Here is a 20,910-nt window from a genome sequence, read left to right on the forward strand (position 1 = left end):
CTTTTTCAAAATTTTTTTTTTATTCTTGTAGACAGAGCCTCCACTGAACACGCCAGAAAACAGAGAGTATCTTGCAGAAATCATGTTTGAATCATTTAATATACCAGGACTTTACATTGCTGTTCAGGTGAACAAAGTGACTATATACTTCTAATGTGTGCAGTATAGCTGCAGTATGTATAGTTGTCTATATGCACTTGTCTAAAATGCTTGAAACAGTTTTTTCTGACATTGTAAATTAGCACACTCTGCCTGCTTCTAAATATAAACCCTTTCTCATGTAGGCAGTGTTGGCCTTAGCTGCCTCTTGGACTTCACGGCAGGTCGGAGAACGTACTTTGACTGGAATTGTCATCGATAGTGGTGATGGAGTGACCCATGTAATTCCTGTGGTATGTAGCAGGATGCAATTTGAAATTATCAGTGGTTTGGACAAGTACAGGATTGGTTTACTATAGGTTTAAAAAAGAAGTGTCAAATCAGATGTTATTTTAAAGTTTTTTTCTGGTGCTTGGTTGTTTGGGATTTTTTCCTCGTTGTTTTGAAAAGTATGTATTTTGTTATGTGAAATTAATTTGCAATTGATTTAGCTTGCTTGCAGACTGTGGGTAGGTCACAGTAAGGAGTTGTCAAGCCATCTTTTAAAGGCTATTTCCATGTAAAACTGTCTTCTGTTACTGTGATTCTACAGTTCTGTGTAATATTAATGCTTATCACAGTTTTGGATCTCCTGCATGCCACTAATGTCTGACAATAAATGTCCTAACTTTTTTGATGTCCTGCAGTTTGATTGCTTTAATATAGCTGACAATGTGTACTTCTTACATGATATATTGTATTCTAGAAATTAGTGAAATCTGTTTGTGTGGAAACAACTACAAGCTTGTATAAATGCATGTTCATATACATGGTTGAGCTTAAATATATTAGGATGTTAAAAATACAGAATTATCTGTGCATACTGACATCTGTTCCGTTGATGTAATTTTGTGTATTTCTGAAGCATATAGTATGCTTGAATGATCAGTTATTTTAGAAATTAAAATTTTATTCCCTTTAACTTCATCTTGCATTTTGGTATTAACCTGGTCTTCTCAGTATTTGCGTGTGGGAAATGCTGGGAACAGCGTAAAAAAGACAAGGGAAGAAATAATGTTGGCTAAGCAATACCAGTGTTTTTGCTGAATTTTTTTCAGGATGCATTTACCAAACTTGTTTTTTTGTTGTGCTTATCATTAGATATGACTTAATATAATTTTTCTTGTCTGTGAATTTTAATAATTTTTATACCTATTATTTTTTCACTCTCAAACAGGACGAGTGGTCTGTTTATATTAGGTTGCTCTTAATATCATGCCTAAAAGTAACCATCTGATCAGACTGTCTTCTAATGTGTGCAAGATTTTTTTTTGTCTACCAGTTGTGTATCTATTAGATACTCAATATCTGTTTATGTGTAATCATCAAGGTCTTTTAAATAAAACTAGTAACCATTTTGAAGTGGGTTGCACATTTTTATAGTAATTTTACAGTTTCAAAATTTTACTTTTAATTAAAAATCAAAGCAACGTATTATAACAATGAACATTAGTTTTGCTGTTATTATTGATACACAGTAGGTTTTTCCCTAAATATTTATTTTCCTCTCCTCCTACATAGGCAGAAGGCTATGTAATTGGAAGTTGCATCAAACATATTCCTATTGCAGGTAGAGATATTACTTACTTTATTCAACAGCTCTTAAGGGAAAGGGAGGTGGGAATTCCTCCTGAACAATCTCTGGAGACAGCAAAAGCCATAAAGGTACACCCTTCTTTATATCTTAACAAATACATAATTAAAACTCTTTGAGCTATTTTTTTGGCTTTAACAAGTTGCCAGTGGCTCTTCTAAAAATGCAAATGTAGGCAATGTATTGCAATTACGCATGCTTCTGGTGGTTTATCCAATCAAGTGCGGGGGACGGAGAAAGAGGAAGAAAATCTTCATGCTAGACTGTTTGGAGTGAATATGTTCTGCAGATTAAATCAGCATTTTAAGCTTTAGATTTGTTTAACATTTGCTTTTTAATTTAATAAAAAAATGTGTAATGTCAGGGTGATTGTGAGGGTTCGATCTTGCAATGAAAGCTTGCCAGTGAACTTCTTTATCATCATAGACCTAATGGTTGTGATGTTTTCATTTTGAGAGACTAATCTAGATGAGACAGTGAGCAGTCTTACTGAAACAAATAGACCATGTGCATTGTCTTGTAGGGTTGAGTCTTCAGTAGTCATTTGGGTGAGAACATCTGTTCAACAGCCCCATTTGTAAGAATGCTCACATATTTTTTGTTTTCAGATTATATTATACTTTAATTCAATGATGGAATAATTATTTTGTCAATTTTTAATGCATTGTATTTCTTAACAGGAGAAATACTGTTACATTTGCCCTGACATAGTGAAAGAATTTGCCAAGTATGATGGAGATCCTCGAAAATGGATCAAACAGTATACTGGCATCAATGCAATCAACAAAACCAAGTTTGTTATAGATGTCGGTTACGAAAGGTTCCTTGGACCTGAAATATTTTTTCATCCTGAGGTAAGAATAGGGACTAGCAATATGGAGTTACAGAAACTTTACTGTGTGAGAGAAGAGAGGGGGCGGGGGGGAAAGTACTGCAATTTCTGGTGCCAGTGCGCCATCACGTGGAAGCAAGATACCAGTAAGTCTCCAAACTGGAAGCCTTGTACTGCCTCAGATAACTTAAGCACAGAAAAACACGAGCACAGCAGATAACTATTTTTCTAACGTTTCATGTAACTTTAAAAATATTTTACTCTGTTTCTTTAAAGGCAATCTAAAATTGATAAGAATTTGTTTTAATTTCCAGATTTTATGTAGTTTTTTCCTTCTTCCTTTCAGCATTAGTTTAAACCGGTATGCTTTCATACTGTGTATTTGATTATCTTGCCAGTGCCTTTGGGCACTACTCTGCACGGTACCATTGCATTGATAATATTTTAAATCTTGGGTGCTGACTTTTGATCCTGAGTCTTTTTATAAAGCACGGATACTAAATTTGTCCTTGAAGGAAGTCCATTGAAATCTCTGTTGGTGTGGTCATAAGTAACATGTACAGTTCTGGGAAATGTTAAAATACTTAGTCTGTCTGGCTTTTGGTAGTTCAGTTTGAGTGAGCTTCAGAATATTGTGGGAGAAGAAAGAGTCAAGTTTTAATGTTACAGCATTGTAGAGAAGGTCCTCTCCATTCCTAAGCACTCCATGGAGTTTATTGCAGGCACCCTGAACCTGCAATACTACTAAAAAATGTAATCAAGATCCACATTAACACTGAAGAAGTTTCTCTTTGTCTACTCTGCTCCTATTGGAAGAATACTAAAAATCCTCATTCTCTCACCTTTTGTCTAAATTCCAGCCTTAATCTCTTTGTGGTCAGTTTGTAGCCATCTGATCTTGTGCCAGCATTAAACCTCTGGGCTAAATAGCTTCTCCTCCCTGCTGTTTACCCATATGATCTTACCGAGAGGCATTGAATCCCATGTCAGACGTCATTTTAATAGCTCCTCTTTCCATAGTCCCTTCAAAGACTGTTAGGAACAGGATAAAGGACTAATTTCCATTTTCTTCATTTCTTGATAGTTTCTTGGCTCTGTATTGAAAAAAAAAAACACCCTGAACTGACTTTCTAGACAAGAAAAACACACTAGATGATACGTACTGCATCCAAAGAGACTTTCTCGCTGGACTTCATTAACTCCTCACTTCAAAGGGTATCAAGTTAGCTAGGTAAAAGCTCACTTTGGTAAAGCTGTCTTGTAATCTTTTCCTGTTTGCGGTTTAAACAATTTGTTCTGAAATCTTTAATACTCAGGAAGTTAGGCTTTGGGGTTTGTAGTTATCCAGATTGTTTCTCTGCTTTGTCAGTTAGGTAAATTTTACTATTCACCAACCATATGGTATTTGCTAGTAGACTGCAATTTCACATGTCACTTCTCTTGTCCCCATTCTCGGAGCATGTTATACTCTTTGTATGCTATAACTCTCATTTTTACTTACTCCTTTTGCCCTGCTGTTTTATCAGTATCTTTGAGGGAGAGCTCAGAAGTTTTCAGACTGTAGCTCATTCAGATGAGAACTCTCTGTGTTGAAGCAACACTGCTTCTTTCTTCTCTTTTAATTTATGTGGCTTCTTCATGTTTTAGCTTCTTGCATGATTAATTCTTACTATGGAAATTACTGTAAATTCTTGGGGATTTTTCACATAATTTTTATGTGTCCTGATCTCCAAGCCAACTAATTTTGCTAATTTCTCTTTCAGTTCAATGTAATTGTGTTTTGGCTTTTGATATTCTTCCAGTTAGATATTTCATCTTGTTTAGGATGTGAATCCCCAACAGTTTCTACACCTTTGGGAAAGTTTTAAAATTATATAATAATATAGCTATAATAATATATTATTATGTATGGATAATTCATTGAATTTCTCAAAGTTTAATCTCTGAAAGGGCAAAACCTAGACTACGAACTGTACTTTTTTTTAAAAAAAAAAAAGTTCATGCTAAGTTTTAAGTGGAAAATTGCTGCTAGTCCAAGAATGTTTTCTAGCATTAGCAATTCTGACTTTCTAGTATTTATACATGCAGAGATTTACTTTAGCACTGCATTGATGTTTGCATTTATGGAGACTTCTACTCAAGACCTTAGATTATTTATGCTTTTTTGAATACTAGAAATTTTGTGTGCTTGGAAAAAAAAAAGACTTTTTGGTGGGAATTTAACATAAGTATTTTAGTAGGGTTGAAAACTTTTTACAGGGCAGCATTCCTGTTTGCACACTAATATTTTTGACTTCACTTAAAAGGAAACACAGGACTGCATTGCACAGTAACAGTATGTTTAATATTGCAGGAGAACTCAAATTCACGTCATATACAATAAGAGATCAATAGCATATAAACAGTGTATTTATGGCCATGGAAAAGAATCTGAATTTCTCAGAAGAAAAAGGAATTTTCATTTCCCTTGTACAGGAGTGGGTTTGTTATAATGTAGAATAAGTCGTGAGCAGGAGTAATACTGACTTGGATTCCTACCCACCCCCTTTGAAAGTACTATTACAAAAATCTTTCTACAGTCTCACTTCTGCCTCTTTGTTTCTCCATTTTTGGGACAAAAAACCTAATCTCTGTTCTATTTCATTTTAGTTTGCTAATCCTGATTTTATGGAATCCATTTCGGATGTAGTTGATGAAGTTATACAGAACTGCCCCATTGATGTCCGGCGTCCATTATATAAGGTACGGTATAGAAGTATTTGAAGACTAGATATCAGCATCGTTATCATGAAGCATATACATAGCTACCACTTCCTCCACTATGAGAAATGTGGACTTTGAATAAAGTTCAAGTTAAAGTGCCACTTCTGAATGAAAAGTATTTGATAACTGCTGCTTTTTCTTTTTGAAAGAAGGGTTATTTGTAACAATGGGTTGATACGTAGGTATAATAAGTATTGTCCCTGAGGAACTGAGGCAGGGGAACGTTATTTGACGATTGTAATGTGAATTCTTGTGCATGAAGGCCTTTGGTTTTTGCCATTTTAAGGGTTACATCATGGTCTCGCCCTTCTCACTCTCCTCTGACCCCCACTTTATTAAGCAGAGGTTTCAAAAACATAAATTTTTTTCATAGTCTTGACTTATATCTGCCTACTGGCTGCAGTTTTAGCTGGGTATTGAACCCGGTAATAAAGTACATGAAGAGTTCAGATCTTTAGGAGACAGCTTAAACTTGCCCAGGGTATAGCCCAGAGATTACTCTGTCACTGATCCTTTAAAAAAGGAAAAGGAAGGGACTGACAGGCATAGCCTATGGCAAGCTCTCATTGTATTGGCAGCACATCCTATGCTTCCTGGTTGTTTTCTGCTTCTGAAGCAGCAGTGCCCTTTTGAAAATAACTACATGAAGTTATATATAATATTGAGAGATTTGCTTGCTCTTGTAGAAGTTTGTAGTTTTCCTCACCTATGACAACTAGCATTAAGTTCCAACTAAGTTGTATCTCAGGCTAATCGTAACTATTAAAATTTTGCGGTCTGTTCTAATGGTCTAGTAAACATACTTTGTAATCTAGAATGAGACATAGTGCTTCAGCAGTAGATGTCTTCAAAGGATTCAAGCTTAGGTACACTGGAGAAGATTTTAGGAAACTCTTACTGTTTGGTTGTGCTTAGGATCTTTTTCCCCAAGAGTCCAAAGTTGCCATAGAAAAACAGCTTGATTGCTTGGTAGGGTAGGAATTAGCACTGACTTCTGAAAAGTGATATTTAAAAACTGAGATTAAGTTACTCTTTCCTCACCATAACTGGCAGACAAATAACTTTCTGTTGGCTTGCCATTGTTTGTGACTTTGTTTTTTCATTATGCCTGGTTACTTAAAACAGCGTTACACAATTACATGTTGAAAGTAATGATAGATGTCAGTAGTTGTTAATGCTAATAGTTGCTGTCTTGCAAGGTTACTGCAAAGGGATGAACATCTCTGTTCTCATTGTTTAAAACAGTGTATAGGTGCAGAAATCCACTTACACTTTCTCTTGGTTTCTGTGGTTATATCAGTTTCACTTTCCCATAGTGCTTTGTGGTGGTTAGCCAAGGCCCTGTGCTTTGGAGCTGGGTTTCCATCAGATGTATTTGGATTCTTCCCCAGTGTTCATGCAGAAAATACTTGCAAGTACCCTCCTTGCAGATTAAATGTGGTATGTAGCATTTGAAGCATTGTTTCACAGCCCATCTGTTGATGTCCTCTGGTATTTTTCTGTGCTAGTTTTGCCAGTATCCCTGTTTCCCAATCTGATCAGCATCTCTCTTATGAGGCCAGTTATCTTACCTTATGTTGATGTTTGGACTGGCAGGACCTTCATAAGAGTGACTTCAGCCACATCCAACAGCCTCTAGCTGTTCAACACCAAGCAAACATTCTTTCGCACTCGATGAAACCTTTTAAATTGTATAACACTTGCCAGCAATCCACTCTTCATTCCCATGGTTACACCATCTTAATGTGATTGCTTGGAAGAATAGGTTGATACTCTTATTCTGTGTGTCTCAACACCGAGTCGAGAGTTCTAGGTTGCTTGGGATGAGCTGTTTTCTGCTGAAATGGAAGAAGATGGGTAGACTTCTGGGTCTGGAACCACAGGACTTGCACTGAAATGTGAAGAAGTAAGGTGGATTTTTTTTTTTTTCTTTTTAACAAACCCAAATCTTCAGAAAGCGGAATGAAATTTAAAGTGAGTGTTCAGGTGAAATGATAGAGGAGTAATTTTGGATCTTACCACATGGCTGAAATAATCTGATATCCTTGCTGTGTTGATAACTCCTGTGTGTTGAATTCCACTGAAAAATGACCCATCATGCATGCAGCTACAAATGCAATCATGCTTTTGTGGGGTTCAGTGAGGCACTGTATCACCCTGGACATTCTTTGGGAAGAGTGTCCCGTGTATAGTTCATCTAGTTTTAGTTTTTGGAGAATTCTTTAGCTTCCTTCTTTCTCAAAATATTGTTCCACAGCCTTTTCTCATACTTACCTAATAGTTATGCAAATATATTGTATAACTGATATCACATAAATGCAGAGAAATTAGAGAGGGCAATAGCATGATGGGGACTACACAGAAAAATGCGGTCCTTCCCCCAGAGTTCAGGTTACTATGAGTGTACTGCTAAACAGTGCAACTAATGCACACCCAGCTTGTATCAATGGGGAACATTTGCTCTGTGTTATAGCCACAACAGATGCTAGTGTTGGATGCTTTCAATACTAGTTGCTATTTAAAAGTCTTTTTTCAACCTGGAAGTGCTCTGAAACTTGTACTAATATTTGTCAGTTATGGCATGAGTTTTGAGACTTAGTGTCAAAAAAAGGGTAGCTGAATTTAACAATGGATATAGTTGTAATAACTTTAAAGGTGCATAAAGGGCTTTCAGAAGTTCTAAAAACTGCTTGGTGAATTCTACTAAGTATTTTTTGGTTGATAACAAGTTCAGAAACTGTCACTCTTCCTCCACACTCTACTTCATCTTCCTTTTTCCTCATCCAGAGTCTCTCCCCAGATACTTCCAGAGTTTAGATGGTAGTGGCAGATAAAAAGAGTATTGACAGCTCTGAGGTCCGTGCCTTCTCCCAGTAGGAAGTATATAAGTGTAGGATCATTGTCCCAACAATTGATTTCTTTCAATTTTTGTCTGCTGTGTTTTTGGCACAAATGCATGGATGAAAGAATTTAAGATAAGTGATGTCTGACACCAGGTTAATTCTGTCAGAAATATCTCTGAAAGATCCTAACTAAGCATATTTAAGTATTTGTGATTCAAATCATGATGGATCAAGTTGTAGCATCCTTGACCTCAAACTTTTAAGATAGCTTCTCAAGCTGAAAGCATTGCATGAGGTGGGAACTGTAGTGTATTGGCAAGTATGTTGTTTTATTGCTGGTAAATCATCCAGGTTTTCGGTGTAAACACAGGTGCATGAGGATGAGATTTTAACAATAAAGACTTCTTATCTGGGTGTGCAGCTGTTGTGCACCATAGTGAACTTGAGCTTGTTGATACAATTAAGATTTGGACTAGAGTTGTTGTATCAGTGTTCTCTTGGAAGGTTAAACTGTTGTCTGCCCAGCTCATAACAAACCATTCTCAAAACCTGGAGACGTCTGGGATGTGGGAGGCTAAAGGGGTGGTAAACATCCCCTCCCTAAGATCTCTTCTAACTTGAATTGCTGGCAAATACTTTGTGCGAAAACAGCTTCCCCTGCGCTGCATGGTGTGTAGATGGCGCTGTCAGACCGCTGTGCGGCGTTCGGCTGGACATCTGCGGGCTGCACAGAGAAATGCAGCCCGTGAAGGTGCCCACCTTATCTGCCGTATCAACCCCTATTCTTGCCTTTTCTCTCCGAAATTGTAGATAACCTCAAGAAGATGACTGGATAGGTTTTAACTGACTTTTGCTTGTCTGTGCTTCAGCAAAATGACAAGGTTTGCTAGTAATTACTAAGTGTATAGTGCGGAAGCTCTGTGGGTGAGGGTAAGGCTGAAGAGACTGCAGACCATTAGATCTGCGTCATAAGACATGGCAAACAAAAGGTATTACTGCTATCACTTGGGCTGGAAGCCCCAAGTGATTAACGCTGTTAGTGTAGCACTGAGTAGAGTACTGAGAAGTCCTTTTTATTCCTATCACAGCTGTAATTAAATTTATAACATCACCTGTGCTAGCTAGTTTAACAATAGCTCAATACGTCTTGCAGTATTTTGTGGTTACTTTTGTCTCTTGAGTGCAGGCATATTTCTGCAGAACGGAAATGTGCTTAAATCTTTAAACATTAAATAATGTTTTTTCATCATTAAAAGTCAAACGCACTTTAAAAAAAACAGTGTTTCTCACAATACATTTACTTCTTTAATAGATTTGTTGTTTGATATATATATATATAATATTTCACCTTATACTTCCTGTACAGTGTTGGCAAATATTGCCTTGTTTTAACTCAATTAGGAGGCATGTATCTTTGATTCACTTGCTCATTAAGTGCTTGGCTTCAGCTTCTGAACTTTCCAATTTTTACCCATAAAAATTTTTAAGTCATGTATTGTTCTCATTACATGTCTGTGTGGTTGTGTCATGTTAAACAACTTTATTTTAGGCTATCGTTTGGAAGGAAGGGAAGCTGGACTGTGTTAAAGTTCGCATTTACCAGAAAAGCAGGGGATGCTTCTCAGCTTGATGCTGCAAAGTCTGAAGTGTTCAGCTGAGAGTGTGCGTATACCACGTCACGAGGTGCAGTGTAAAGATGATCAAACCAATTCAGCACCTTGTGTTTGGTAGTGTTGAGTTCTGCAGAAACTAATTTTAACATTTTGGAATTTTTATTTAAACTTTATTTAGACAGAGATTTCTGTTTCAGTAACTGGGTTGTTTTGTTAGGTAGCTTCATATGTCTGCAGCATTACACTGTACAGGGATAATACCAGAAATGGTACGGAGAGAAACTCAATATCCTAGAGTTCATAAGACAAGCAAAAGGTATGGATGAGAAGTGAGAAATTTCTTGCCAGCCCCCTAAGATGCTTGGTGTTCACGCCCTGGTTTCCTTTGAGAAATGGCCTACTTCCATTACTTACTTGTGGTTAGTTTTTTCATGTGTGTGGAAGGTCTTAATCCCTTTCTTCTAAGGGAACACATGCTTTTGAAACAAATTTTCAATATTAGCTATAAAAGTAAAAATCAGCTGGAGCTTCTTTCTGTAAGATGGTATGATGATCAGTGTTAGCTATGAAACCTGTGGTCTGCTTAGAGCTGTTAAACCAGTGAAGCATGTTTCAGCAGAGTAGAATCAGAATAACTTTTGTTTAAAAGAATCTGTTGGAAAAAAATCCTAACTTCCTTGATGTCTTTTTCTGGGAGGCCAGGGAATGCCCAGGTGGGCTTGAGAACCCAAACATCACTAGTAAGCTTTCTTCACAGATGCATTCAGCACGCTTCACTGTTACGTTTTTCATTAAGCAGTTACTGGAATTACTGTGTTGTGTTGCACTCAGTTATTCTAGAGAAGGTATTTGCTTGGGGGGGGTGGGGTGGTGGTGGTTTCTTGGTTGTTTTTTGGGGGTTGGTTTTGCTTTTATCTGACCTTTTCTTACCTTCATTGGGTCCTTTGTAAGTGGTGGATGTGTTGTTTAAGGACTGGGGAATGGGTATGGATTCTGCTTTTGTTGTGAGTGAGGACTGCCTGGCTTCTGACCTCCTGTGTTGTGGTAACTTAGTGAAGCCTGTATGTGAGCAGTCTTCTGCTAAAGAGTTAGCACAGATTTGGCCCAGTGCTGATAAGAAGTGCAGGGAACAGGGGAACTGTAGCTGTATAATTAACCATATTATAAATAACCATATAACAGTAGTTGGTGTCACATAGTTACTTTTCCAAAATTCTTGGCCTGGCTTGTCCAAATATGTAATATTGAGATGATGCACCTTTTCAACAAATATACCCTAGTGTTTCTGTTCTCCTTGACCAGTATTACTGTTAAACTTAATGCAGTGTGTAGAAGTACTTGAATAATCATCATTTGAGGAATAACCTCTTAGCTTCTAACCTTGGAGTGATAAAAGATTCTCCCAATGTTACTGCTAACTCTGTAGTTGCATGAGTTGGTCTCAGATGTATTCAAACAATTATTCTCAAGTGTATTCTGAAATCTGGTTTGAGTATTAGCATTGTCTCCACTTTATGGAGTGTACTTGAAGTTTAATTTGCTTTGAGTAGAATTATTGCTTTCACCATCTTTTCCAACTTCATTATCTCCCGGTAATATTTTCTGATGGCATCTCTTTTTAATTGCTGTTTCATCACTCAGGTTGGTGGTTGTCTTTTTTCCCCCATTAGCAATTTTCCCATGTGGAGTGCCTCACTTTGAGGCAGGGGAAGATATGTTCTTGTGTATAGGGAGAGCAGAAGGAATCTCCCTCCTAATTGAATTTTAGGACCAACTGTGGTTTCTGACTCTTGTTTATACATACGGCTCCTTTCGTCTTCTCTGTCCTCTTTTTTTCTTCTGGGAAGTATTTCAGTAGTGTTATGGGAATGTGCACTTATCTAAGTACCCCTGCCTTGTTATGCACTCTTACACTCTAAATTAGTTTTTCCTGCTGTAATGTTTTTTACAATGTACAGAGATTTTTATTAATAAACCAACAGCTTTTTTTTTACTCACTTCGTAAGTTACAAACAAGATTTTCCTTGTTATCTGTTGTTTAAGATCCAAGCAGTTACTTCTGCATTCTGCAAGTGAGAACACTTGCTACATACATCTTTGACTCTTCTGATCTCTGTGCAGGCTTCCTGGCTGAAAACAGTGTTTCAGGGATTCTTTCATTACATGCACAGTCTTGGTGTTCAGTGTCAGAAACGATTACTGAGAGAAAATCCTTTGACCCTTGGTGTATAATCACAGAATCATAGAATTGTCCAGGTTGGAAAAGACCTTGAAGATCATCCAGTCCAACCATTAACCTAACACTGACAGTTCCCAACTACACCATATCCCTCAGTGCTGTGTCAACCCAACTCTTAAACACCTCCAGGGATGGGGACTCCACCACCTCCCTGGGCAGCCCATTCCAACACCTAACAACCCCTTCTGGAAAGAAATACTTCCTGACATCTAATCTAAACTTTCCCTGGTGCAACTTGAGGCCATTCCCTCTTGTCCTATCGCTTGTTATTTGGTTAAAGAGGCTCAAACCCAGCTCTCTGCAGCCTCCTTTCAGGTAGCTGTAGAGGGCGATGAGGTCTCCCCTCAGGCTCCTCTTCTCCAGACTAAACACCCCCAGTTCCCTCAGCTGCTCCTCGTACGACCTGTGCTCCAGAGCCTTCACCAGCTTCGTTGCCCTTCTCCGGACACGCTCGAGTCATTCAATGTCTTTTTTGTAGTGAGGGGTCCAAAACTGAACACAGGAATTGAGGGGCGGCCTCACCAGTGCCGAGTCCAGGGGTAAGATCCCTTCCCTGTCCCTGCTGGCCATGCTATTGCTGACACAAGCCAGGATGCCATTGGCCTTCTTGGCCCCCTGGGCACACTGCTGGCTCCTGTTCAGCCAGCTGTCAATCAGCACCCCCAGGTCCCTCTCTGACTGGCAGCTCTCCAGCCACTCCTCCCCAAGCCTGTGGCGCTGCTGGGGGTTGTTGTGGCCCAAGGGCAGCCCCCGGCATTTGGCCTTATGGAAACTCCTCCAGTTGGCCTCAGCCCATGGCTCCAGCCTGTCCAGGTCTCTCTGCAGAGCCTCCCTACCCTCGAGCAGATCAACACTCCCACCCAACTGGGTGTCACCTGCAAACTGACTGAGGGTGCACTCGATCCCCTTGTCTAGATCATCAATAAAGATGTTAAACAGGAGTGGGCCCAAAACCGAGCCCTGGGGGACACCACTCGTGACCGGCCACCAACTGGATTTAACTCTGTTCACCACAGCTCTTTGGGCCCGGCCATTCAGACGTTTTTTCACCCAACAAAGCGTGTGCCCATCCAAGCAGGAGCAGGCAGTTTTGCCAGGAGAATGCTGTGGGAAACGGTGTCAAAGACCTTACTAAAGTCAAGGTAAACAACATCCACAGCCTTTCCCTCATCTAATAAGCAGGTCACCCTGTTGTAGAAGGAGATCAGGTTTGTCAGGCAGGACCTGCCTTTCATAAACCCATGCTAACTGGGCCTGATCACCTGGTTGTCCCACATGTTTTGTGTGATGGTACTCAGGATGAGCTGCTCCATCAGCTTCCCTGGCACCAAAGTCAAGCTGACAGGCCTGTAATTTCCTGGATCATCCGTCTGACCGTTGTTATATATAGGTGTGACATTGGCTAATTTCCAGTATTTTGGGACCTCCCCAGTCAGCCAGGACTACTGGCAAATGATGGAAAGCGGCTTGGCGAGCACCCCAGCCAGCTCCTTCAGCACCCTCGGGTGTATCCCATGCGGTCTCATAGACTTGTGTGTGTCTGTGTGATGCAGTAGGTCACTGACTGTCTCCTTCTGGAATGAGGGGGTGTTCGTTCTCCCAGTCTCTGTCTTCTGGCTGAGGAGGCTGGATTCCCTCAGTACAACTAGTCTTGTTATTAAAGACGGAGGCAAAGAAAGCGTTAAGCACATCAGCCTTTTCCTCACCACTTGTTAACATGTTTTCTCCTGTGTCTAGCAGGAGATGGGGGCTCTTCCTGATCTTTCTTTTGCTGCTCACGTATTTATAGAAACATTTCTTGTTGTCCTTGATTGCTGAAGCCAGATTAATTTCTAGCTGGACTTTAGACCTTCTGATTTCTGCCCTGCATATCCTCACAGCATCTTTGTAATCACTGTGAGTGGCCAGGCTCTTCTTCCAAAGGGTGTAAACTCTCCTTTTTTCCCTGAATTGCTGCCAAAGCTCCCTGTTTAGCCAGGGAGGTGTTCTCTGACACCAGCTTCTCTTACAGCACCTGGGGACTGCCTGCTCCTAAGCCATTAACACTTCCTTCTTAAAGAGTGCCCAGCCTTCCTGGACCCCTATACCCTTCAGGACTGTCTCCCAATGGATCCTGTCAAGCAGTTGCCCAAACAAGACTTGATCTTGGTTGAGTTGCTAGTGGACATGTCTAAGGCATATAAGTGGTTTTAATATGCACTAATTGGCACTTCGGTTTGCAGTTGAGCAGTATTCAAGGACACACATGCAGTTTTATCACAGAGTTAACTTTTCTGATTATGAAATGCTTTTTTGGTGCCACTCATGTTCTAGGGTTCCTGTTTTGAATCCCCTCACCTTTAAAATTACTTCTGTGTTAGTCTGTGATCCTACAATATTATCAGAATTAAGGTTGTGACAATCTAAAACCCTTATTCAAAATTCAAGTACAAGTCCAGTTTAAGAGGTTTTTGGTTCTGTTCTGAAAACTTAAGTAACACCAGGCAAACAGGTGTAGACAGGAAAAGTGAAAGGCATAGTACCTTTCTCCATACTCCAGTCCTCTTTGGAGGTGTACCTTTTTGAAGAATCATTGGACTTACTGGTTGCCATGTTTAGAGAAGTTTAGCTCTTAAAAATACTGAGTTCTAGATAACTTTACAGCTTTTGGAAAGAATCGTAACAGTAATATAAGGCTAGAGCCTGATTTGGTATCAAAGCTAAAACTGCTTACTGTGGGCATCCCTGGGAAACCTCTTCATGCAGTGTTTTATTTGTGCTGCTCTGCACATGTCTGGTTCTAACTCAACGTTTTCATGTTAACTATTCTTTTGTAGTAACATATTCTACATAAAACTCTTCTTTAAAGGGGAGAAAGTAGGGGACCATGGACCTCCTGTGAAAATTGAGCAATGCTTAAGGTGCTCTGTGTAGCTTGCCAGCTTCCTAATGATATTAAGATCCAAATAGTCACTTCTACAGTGCTGTCTTTTGGGAACTGTGCTTGAAGATGGATTTAAAGAATGGGTACTTACTTTCTTCACAGAATGTGGTCCTCTCAGGAGGATCCACAATGTTCAGGGACTTTGGACGACGACTGCAAAGGGATTTGAAGAGAGTAGTGGATGCGAGATTGCGACTTAGCGAGGAACTCAGTGGTGGTCGGATAAAAGTAAGTAAGCATATCAGGTGCGTTAATTACAGGAGTGGTGAAAGAAAGTAAATTCAAAATTTTCACCTCACTAGTGAAAATGCAGTGTTTTAAAATAAGTAGTATGGGTATGTGTTGTTAAACGTGTTGGTAGCATTGCAATGTATGACATGTCTTTACAGGAATCTTAAAGTTACTGTGAGCAGTCTCTAAGCAATTCTGCTTTCCCTTCTAGGAGATATGTGATATTAGCAGTAGACAAGGGGGATTTAACTGTTGTGTCCTTCAGCATACTAATCATGAAGACTGTTACGACTTGGTCTCCTAGGGAACATGGCAGACTGAGTAATAAGTGTGAGATAGTGATGTGAATGGAGGGGTGAAGATGTTGCGGTCTGAGCATTTTCAGTTCATAAGGATCTTGACAGAAAATGTAAACCAACTAAATATGAACTGTTTTTCTTAGCCCAAACCAGTCGAAGTTCAAGTGATAACGCATCACATGCAGCGTTACGCAGTTTGGTTTGGTGGTTCCATGCTGGCTTCAACAGTAAGTCTTCATCAAAACTGTTCTTAATTTTTTTTATTGCATGTAGTTTTCTGGCTATATTTGATCTGAGTACTAAGTTTTAAACCTTTTTATTGTGACAGCCTAAACTGTGTCACAATCTGGAATCCTTTTATCTCGGGGCAAGTGGGAGCTTTACTTGAGTAAGGGTGTCATGATTTGATATAATTCTGAAGTAGTTTTTATAGGGTAGTTGCAATATAGTCCCTTTATTCTTGAAGTCAGCACTAGAGAATAGTTAGGACTTCAGGAATATAGGATCCAAATCAATGGTCTTAAACCTGAGAAAGAAGCAAATACAGAAAAATGGGAGCAATTCCCATCTCCAAAGTGGGATTTCTCATTGCTGTGTTTAAAAAGTCTTCTGTCCAGACAAACTTTTCTTGACTAATTGTATTCATAGTCTAATGTTTCTAGTTTTATTCTATTCCAAAAATGTAATACCATATCACAGAGCTGCAATCTCCAAAAATGTTAAGGCATTAGTTTATTTGTTGTTTTTTCTACTTGATACATTCTTACACTTTTGAGAGTATTTGTTTTTTATTTTCATAGCCAGAGTTTTTCCAAGTATGTCACACCAAGAAAGACTATGAAGAGTATGGCCCTAGTATTTGTCGTCATAATCCTGTTTTTGGAGTCATGTCATAATGCTTGTCTAATGGAAACAAGATATTGATACCTTGCTGGTGAAGAAACTCATGTAAAGCAGAGGACAGCAGCAGATACTGTAAATACTGAAGCAAGATGTGGTTATCTCTTGGAAGCATTTGGATCACCGCTGTGTGCTAAAGCACAACTTACAGCCCCAAGTCATTTCAGTAAAAGCCATTTCTCTGCTGACTACTTCAAAACCTATCCTTCTTTCTGCCTAAATGTGAGGTAATTGAGAATAGGTAAGTCTTGGTTTAGGAGGTTGTGCAAATACTACTGAAACTGAATCTAGAAGAATAAGGCAGTGTTTTACTGCTTGTGGAAAGATTTAAACCTTTCCCACTTGTGCCCTGATTTTGCAATCAAATCTTTAGCAATGGAGCACTAAATACCACATTGCCTTCAGAGGAGTTGGAATGGATGCCGATACCTGCCCGGAAGGATTAGATTGCAGGATTGGGACTGTACTTTGTAAATGTAGGTTTTTCATATCATTTTGTATTTTATGATATTGGTAGGGTTAATTGATGACTAGTTCTAAGCACGAACAGCTATCAATGTCATGGAGTGATGTTACGCATTTCCAGGTGTGAGGCATGTATTGGAGTTGTGCTGGTGGTATTTTTGGAAAAAAAAAAAAAGCCATGTATGCTAGAAACTGATTTGTTCATGTTTGGATGACGCAAACTAAGTGATTTACAGTATTGTATGAAGTTTATTATAGCCACTGTTACTTTGTTTTGAATTTTCTGAAACTGTTTTATAGAAGATGATGTTTTGTTTTGATGTTGGTGAGTGGTGGATGACACATGGGCCTTGCACCAGTGAAATAAAAGCTGTTAACATCTTTATGAATGTTTGTGGTAGTCCTGATTTAAATACTACTCCACTTTATCACACAAGGTTAGCTTTATATGTCAATGTATGTGAAATCACGGTACCGCTGAAGTTGGAATGGACATCTGGAGATTTCTGGTCCAGGCTCTTGCTCAGTGCAGGGCCCACTTCAAAGTCAGATCTGGTTGCTTGGGGCCAGTCAGGTTTCAAGTTTCTGAACATCTGGGTAACTGGTTCCAGGGCTTCACTACACCGTTATGGGTTTATGTTCTTGTGTTATAGACACAGTATTTATTTTTCTATGGTTTAAATCTAAATAGAGTAGGAAATCCTACTTACTCTGTCTGTGCTGATATTTGTTTGATTTCTGTCAGCAGAGATTTTGTAGCAATTTGTGTAGCACAGTAAGAATTTTGTAAGACATCAAATTGGTTTTAACTGGCATGGAGGGATTGAGACCTAGCAATTATTTGTTCAGCATAAATTAGAAATTAAACAAGATGGGGCACCATGATTCAAGCCTGGTTCTGAGTTCTTTTGAACTTGAAGCTCAGTTCTTGGGAGAAAAACGTTTAAGTATACTTTGTTCAGTCCTCTCATGAAGACAGAAATGTGTAATCTAACATAATGTGTACTGTTTTCAGCTTGTTCCAGTGTTACATCATCTTGTCTATGTTTAAATCTATGTTTCAAGTTTGTGCCTGCACTGCTGGCTGCTTAGAATTTTGGCCTGTACAGCAGAATCCAGAACAATGAGCATAACGTGGCTGGAGTCAGGCTTCAGAGGAAGACTTACATGTTTAGTACCCTGAGCAAGCATGGGCTGAAGCGCCGGCGTGCTCACTTGGTCCTACAAATTAGGGAATGCTCGTGTTGTGGCATAGTTACGTGGGGCCTGCAACCAGTTTTAGCCAGGCATAGCGCTATCTTAGAGTTAGCAGGATGTGGTATTTCTGCTAAATGCTTCTGAGTTAAGGCCTGGGCACCCATTTTTTGTGCATGTGTGGGGGTGGGGGGGCGGGAAACATCTTTCAAAAAGAAATTCAGACTCATGTTGAAAACAGATGAGGAAATGTGCTCATGTTCACTCTTCGTAAAAAGCATTGGTAGTAAGAATACTAATGCAGAATGTTCCTATGTCCTGCCTGAATCTGAGTTGCCCTTTCTTCAACTTTTTGGAAGGCTGACCTACCTACCCCACTACAGACCATGTGAGTTTAAAACAGCCATTGAGTGGAATAACATTCAAAATGAGATGTGTCAGAGGACAGATGCAAATGTGAGTTGTTAGCCCCTTTTCTGTCTTGCTGACTACTGTTGGGCTAATTTAAGCTTGCTGGTAAGTAAGCTTGCCTTTTCAGTTATGTTTTATGGATTCTCTGCAAATAGTTAATGAATAACCACAAGGATCTGTGAACAGTAAGTTGAAAATGGATTCCCTGACCTGCTTATTTTGGGTGCTCACCTGAGAAGCAGTATATGCATTGGATTTGAATCCTCTTGGACAGAGGAAGGAATTGAACCCAAGATGTAAAGCCAGAGGAGCCAGGAGGTATCTATTCTGCCTCCAGACACACACCAGCAGTTACTAGAGCATTTCTGCAAAGTCTGATTTCGTAAAGAGTGCTCTCTCTAAACCTAATGCATCAGGGCAGATTTCTGTAGCCTGGTGAGGGTAATAATTTGCTTCTCTAACACTTGCAATTGCTGAAGGGGTTGTGCTACTGCTTTGTCCCTGGAGCAGGCTCTGGTGGCCACAGGACACTTCTGTGAGATTATTTGACATGCTAACCTCGCAGAAAACTCTCCCCACTGCTTGAATGCAATGATCTGTTAGACTGGCTCACCATGTTTGGTGAAACTGCAAGTTTACTGTATAGAACAATGAACCTGGACCTAAACTAGTCTTGAGCTTTGCTGCTGGTTGCTTAAGGAATTTTGTGAAGTTGGTTCCTCTGGTTTGTTCTTTTTTTTTTTATTGGCTTGTAAAATGCTTTAAAATCTGTTGAAAAGCACTGTAAAGTTCTAGGACAACAAGCATTGCTTCAGTGGTGGAACTGCATGGAGACAGAGCATAGGTAAGCTAAACCACAGCAAGAAATTCAGTTAGTCTGCATAGTTATAACTGGGGCTTCTGAGGAGTTTGAACGTTTATGGTGCCATATGCCCATTAGAAACAGGGATTACCTGTCCCCATGAACCAATTAGCAAATGATGTGTTTTAGACTTGATTAAGTTTGACTTGATTTGAGTCAGTGCTCTAAAAGTGGAAGGTATTGTTCCCTGCTACAAATCCTTTGAGCCTTTTCCTTTTGTCATTAGTAGTTAAAAGTATTTAAGGCTTTTATGAATCTGAAGAGCATTGTGCATGTGTTCAGTGTGGTACTTTCAATTAACTACAATTAGTGAAGTCTTGACATGAACTTTTTGTAAATAATTAATTCTTTATGATCACTGGGTTCTCTCTCATGTGGAAAAATTAGTGTTGTGCCAAACAAGTGTTGGAGATGAAACAAGTGAAAAGCTTATTTAAAACCACCAGGGATACTGAGCAGAGGTATGCAGCCTCCTACTTAATTGAAAAGTGCATTGCATAATATTAAGAAGTGCTGTGTGGTGGCTGTCAGATAGTTACAGTGAATGAAAACTTAAGTAAAACTATGGCAAAGGAATAGCCAGTTACCTCATTTTCATATGCTGGTCTCTAGCAAGAGCATGTTTGCAAAAAGTAAAGCAAAGCACGAAGAACATAGTGAAGGGCTGTCTCTGTATTTTTTTTTTCAATTACTTAGGTTTCTTTTCTGCAAGCTAAATGTATGTGATAGAAGAAAGAGGCAGGATAGCATGTATTCACATCTTGCTTCTGTGGCTGCTTTTGTTCTTGATGTATTGCATATGATGAGTCTCCTGTAAACACTCAGGGTCTGACCCAAAGTCAGTGGAAAAGACTTCTCTTTGGCATTATCGATCCTGCATTGTTCTAGATTCCTTTCTATTTCTTATTGTCACCTAACGTATCAGCCTTGGCCATGCTGCATCTTTCGGGGCAAGCCATTTCATTTCTGTATGATTTTTCCTGATCTTTTCCTAAGGACTGCCTCTTAGACAATACCTTAGTATTTGTCTGCTCTGTCGTAACTGCTGAATCCTTAGGTGCAGATGTCTGACATGGTCTGTTTGGCTTCAAAGAGAGTAGCAGAACTGTATCCCAAGGGCAAGTCATCTCATCCTAGGATATGCATCTAAACCAGGCTGGCTGATTTATCCTTTGGCAGTGCTTTCTCCATTCAGTTGACTATAATTAAAACCTCTGATGTCTAGCACAGGTGTTGCATCTAATTCTTAAAGGCTCAAAGTTAGAGGGGGGGGAAAAAAATCCCACCTGATTTTGTTCTCTGGGCACTACACATGGTTCATGCTAAAGCAGTGTGGTTGAGGGAGCAGACTTGCTGAGGAGGAGGGCTGATGCAGCTCACTGCACTATACCTATGAAAAGTGGTGAAGGATGAGTGCTGTGCTGCTTTAGCTTCCAAATCACTCGAGGATTTTTTTACTTTAACATTATTTAAATAAACAACCTCTTTGGTCCTGCTTGTATGTTCACAGCTTTAGCCTAACTGTGCCAACCTGTGACCTGCTAGTTCAACTTTCTACCTGTTTTTCTGAATAGTTTAAGAGTAACTGCTATAAACTGCAGCT

General features: G+C 39.4%; 1 protein-coding gene across 4 annotated transcripts in view; it reads left to right on the plus strand.

The window, feature by feature from the left end:
- ACTR3B (actin related protein 3B) overlaps positions 1-17,225 on the plus strand; it is a 28,368-nt gene extending 11,143 nt beyond the window's left edge. Inside the window, exons 5-12 of one of the 4 annotated variants that reach the window (XM_074899904.1) lie at positions 32-127; positions 285-392; positions 1,660-1,803; positions 2,413-2,586; positions 5,214-5,306; positions 15,048-15,173; positions 15,619-15,702; positions 16,276-17,225. In XM_074899904.1, the coding sequence (XP_074756005.1) occupies positions 32-127; positions 285-392; positions 1,660-1,803; positions 2,413-2,586; positions 5,214-5,306; positions 15,048-15,173; positions 15,619-15,702; positions 16,276-16,371 (921 nt within the window). In that variant the 3' untranslated portion in view covers positions 16,372-17,225. The remainder of the gene's footprint in view (positions 1-31; positions 128-284; positions 393-1,659; positions 1,804-2,412; positions 2,587-5,213; positions 5,307-15,047; positions 15,174-15,618; positions 15,703-16,275) is intronic. The other 3 variants (XM_074899903.1, XM_074899905.1, XM_074899907.1) reach the window with 3 other exon arrangements.
- Positions 17,226-20,910: the final 3,685 nt, after the last annotated feature.

The sequence above is a fragment of the Athene noctua genome, chromosome 2 (assembly GCF_965140245.1).
Source record: "Athene noctua chromosome 2, bAthNoc1.hap1.1, whole genome shotgun sequence".
Lineage (NCBI taxonomy): Eukaryota > Metazoa > Chordata > Aves > Strigiformes > Strigidae > Athene > Athene noctua.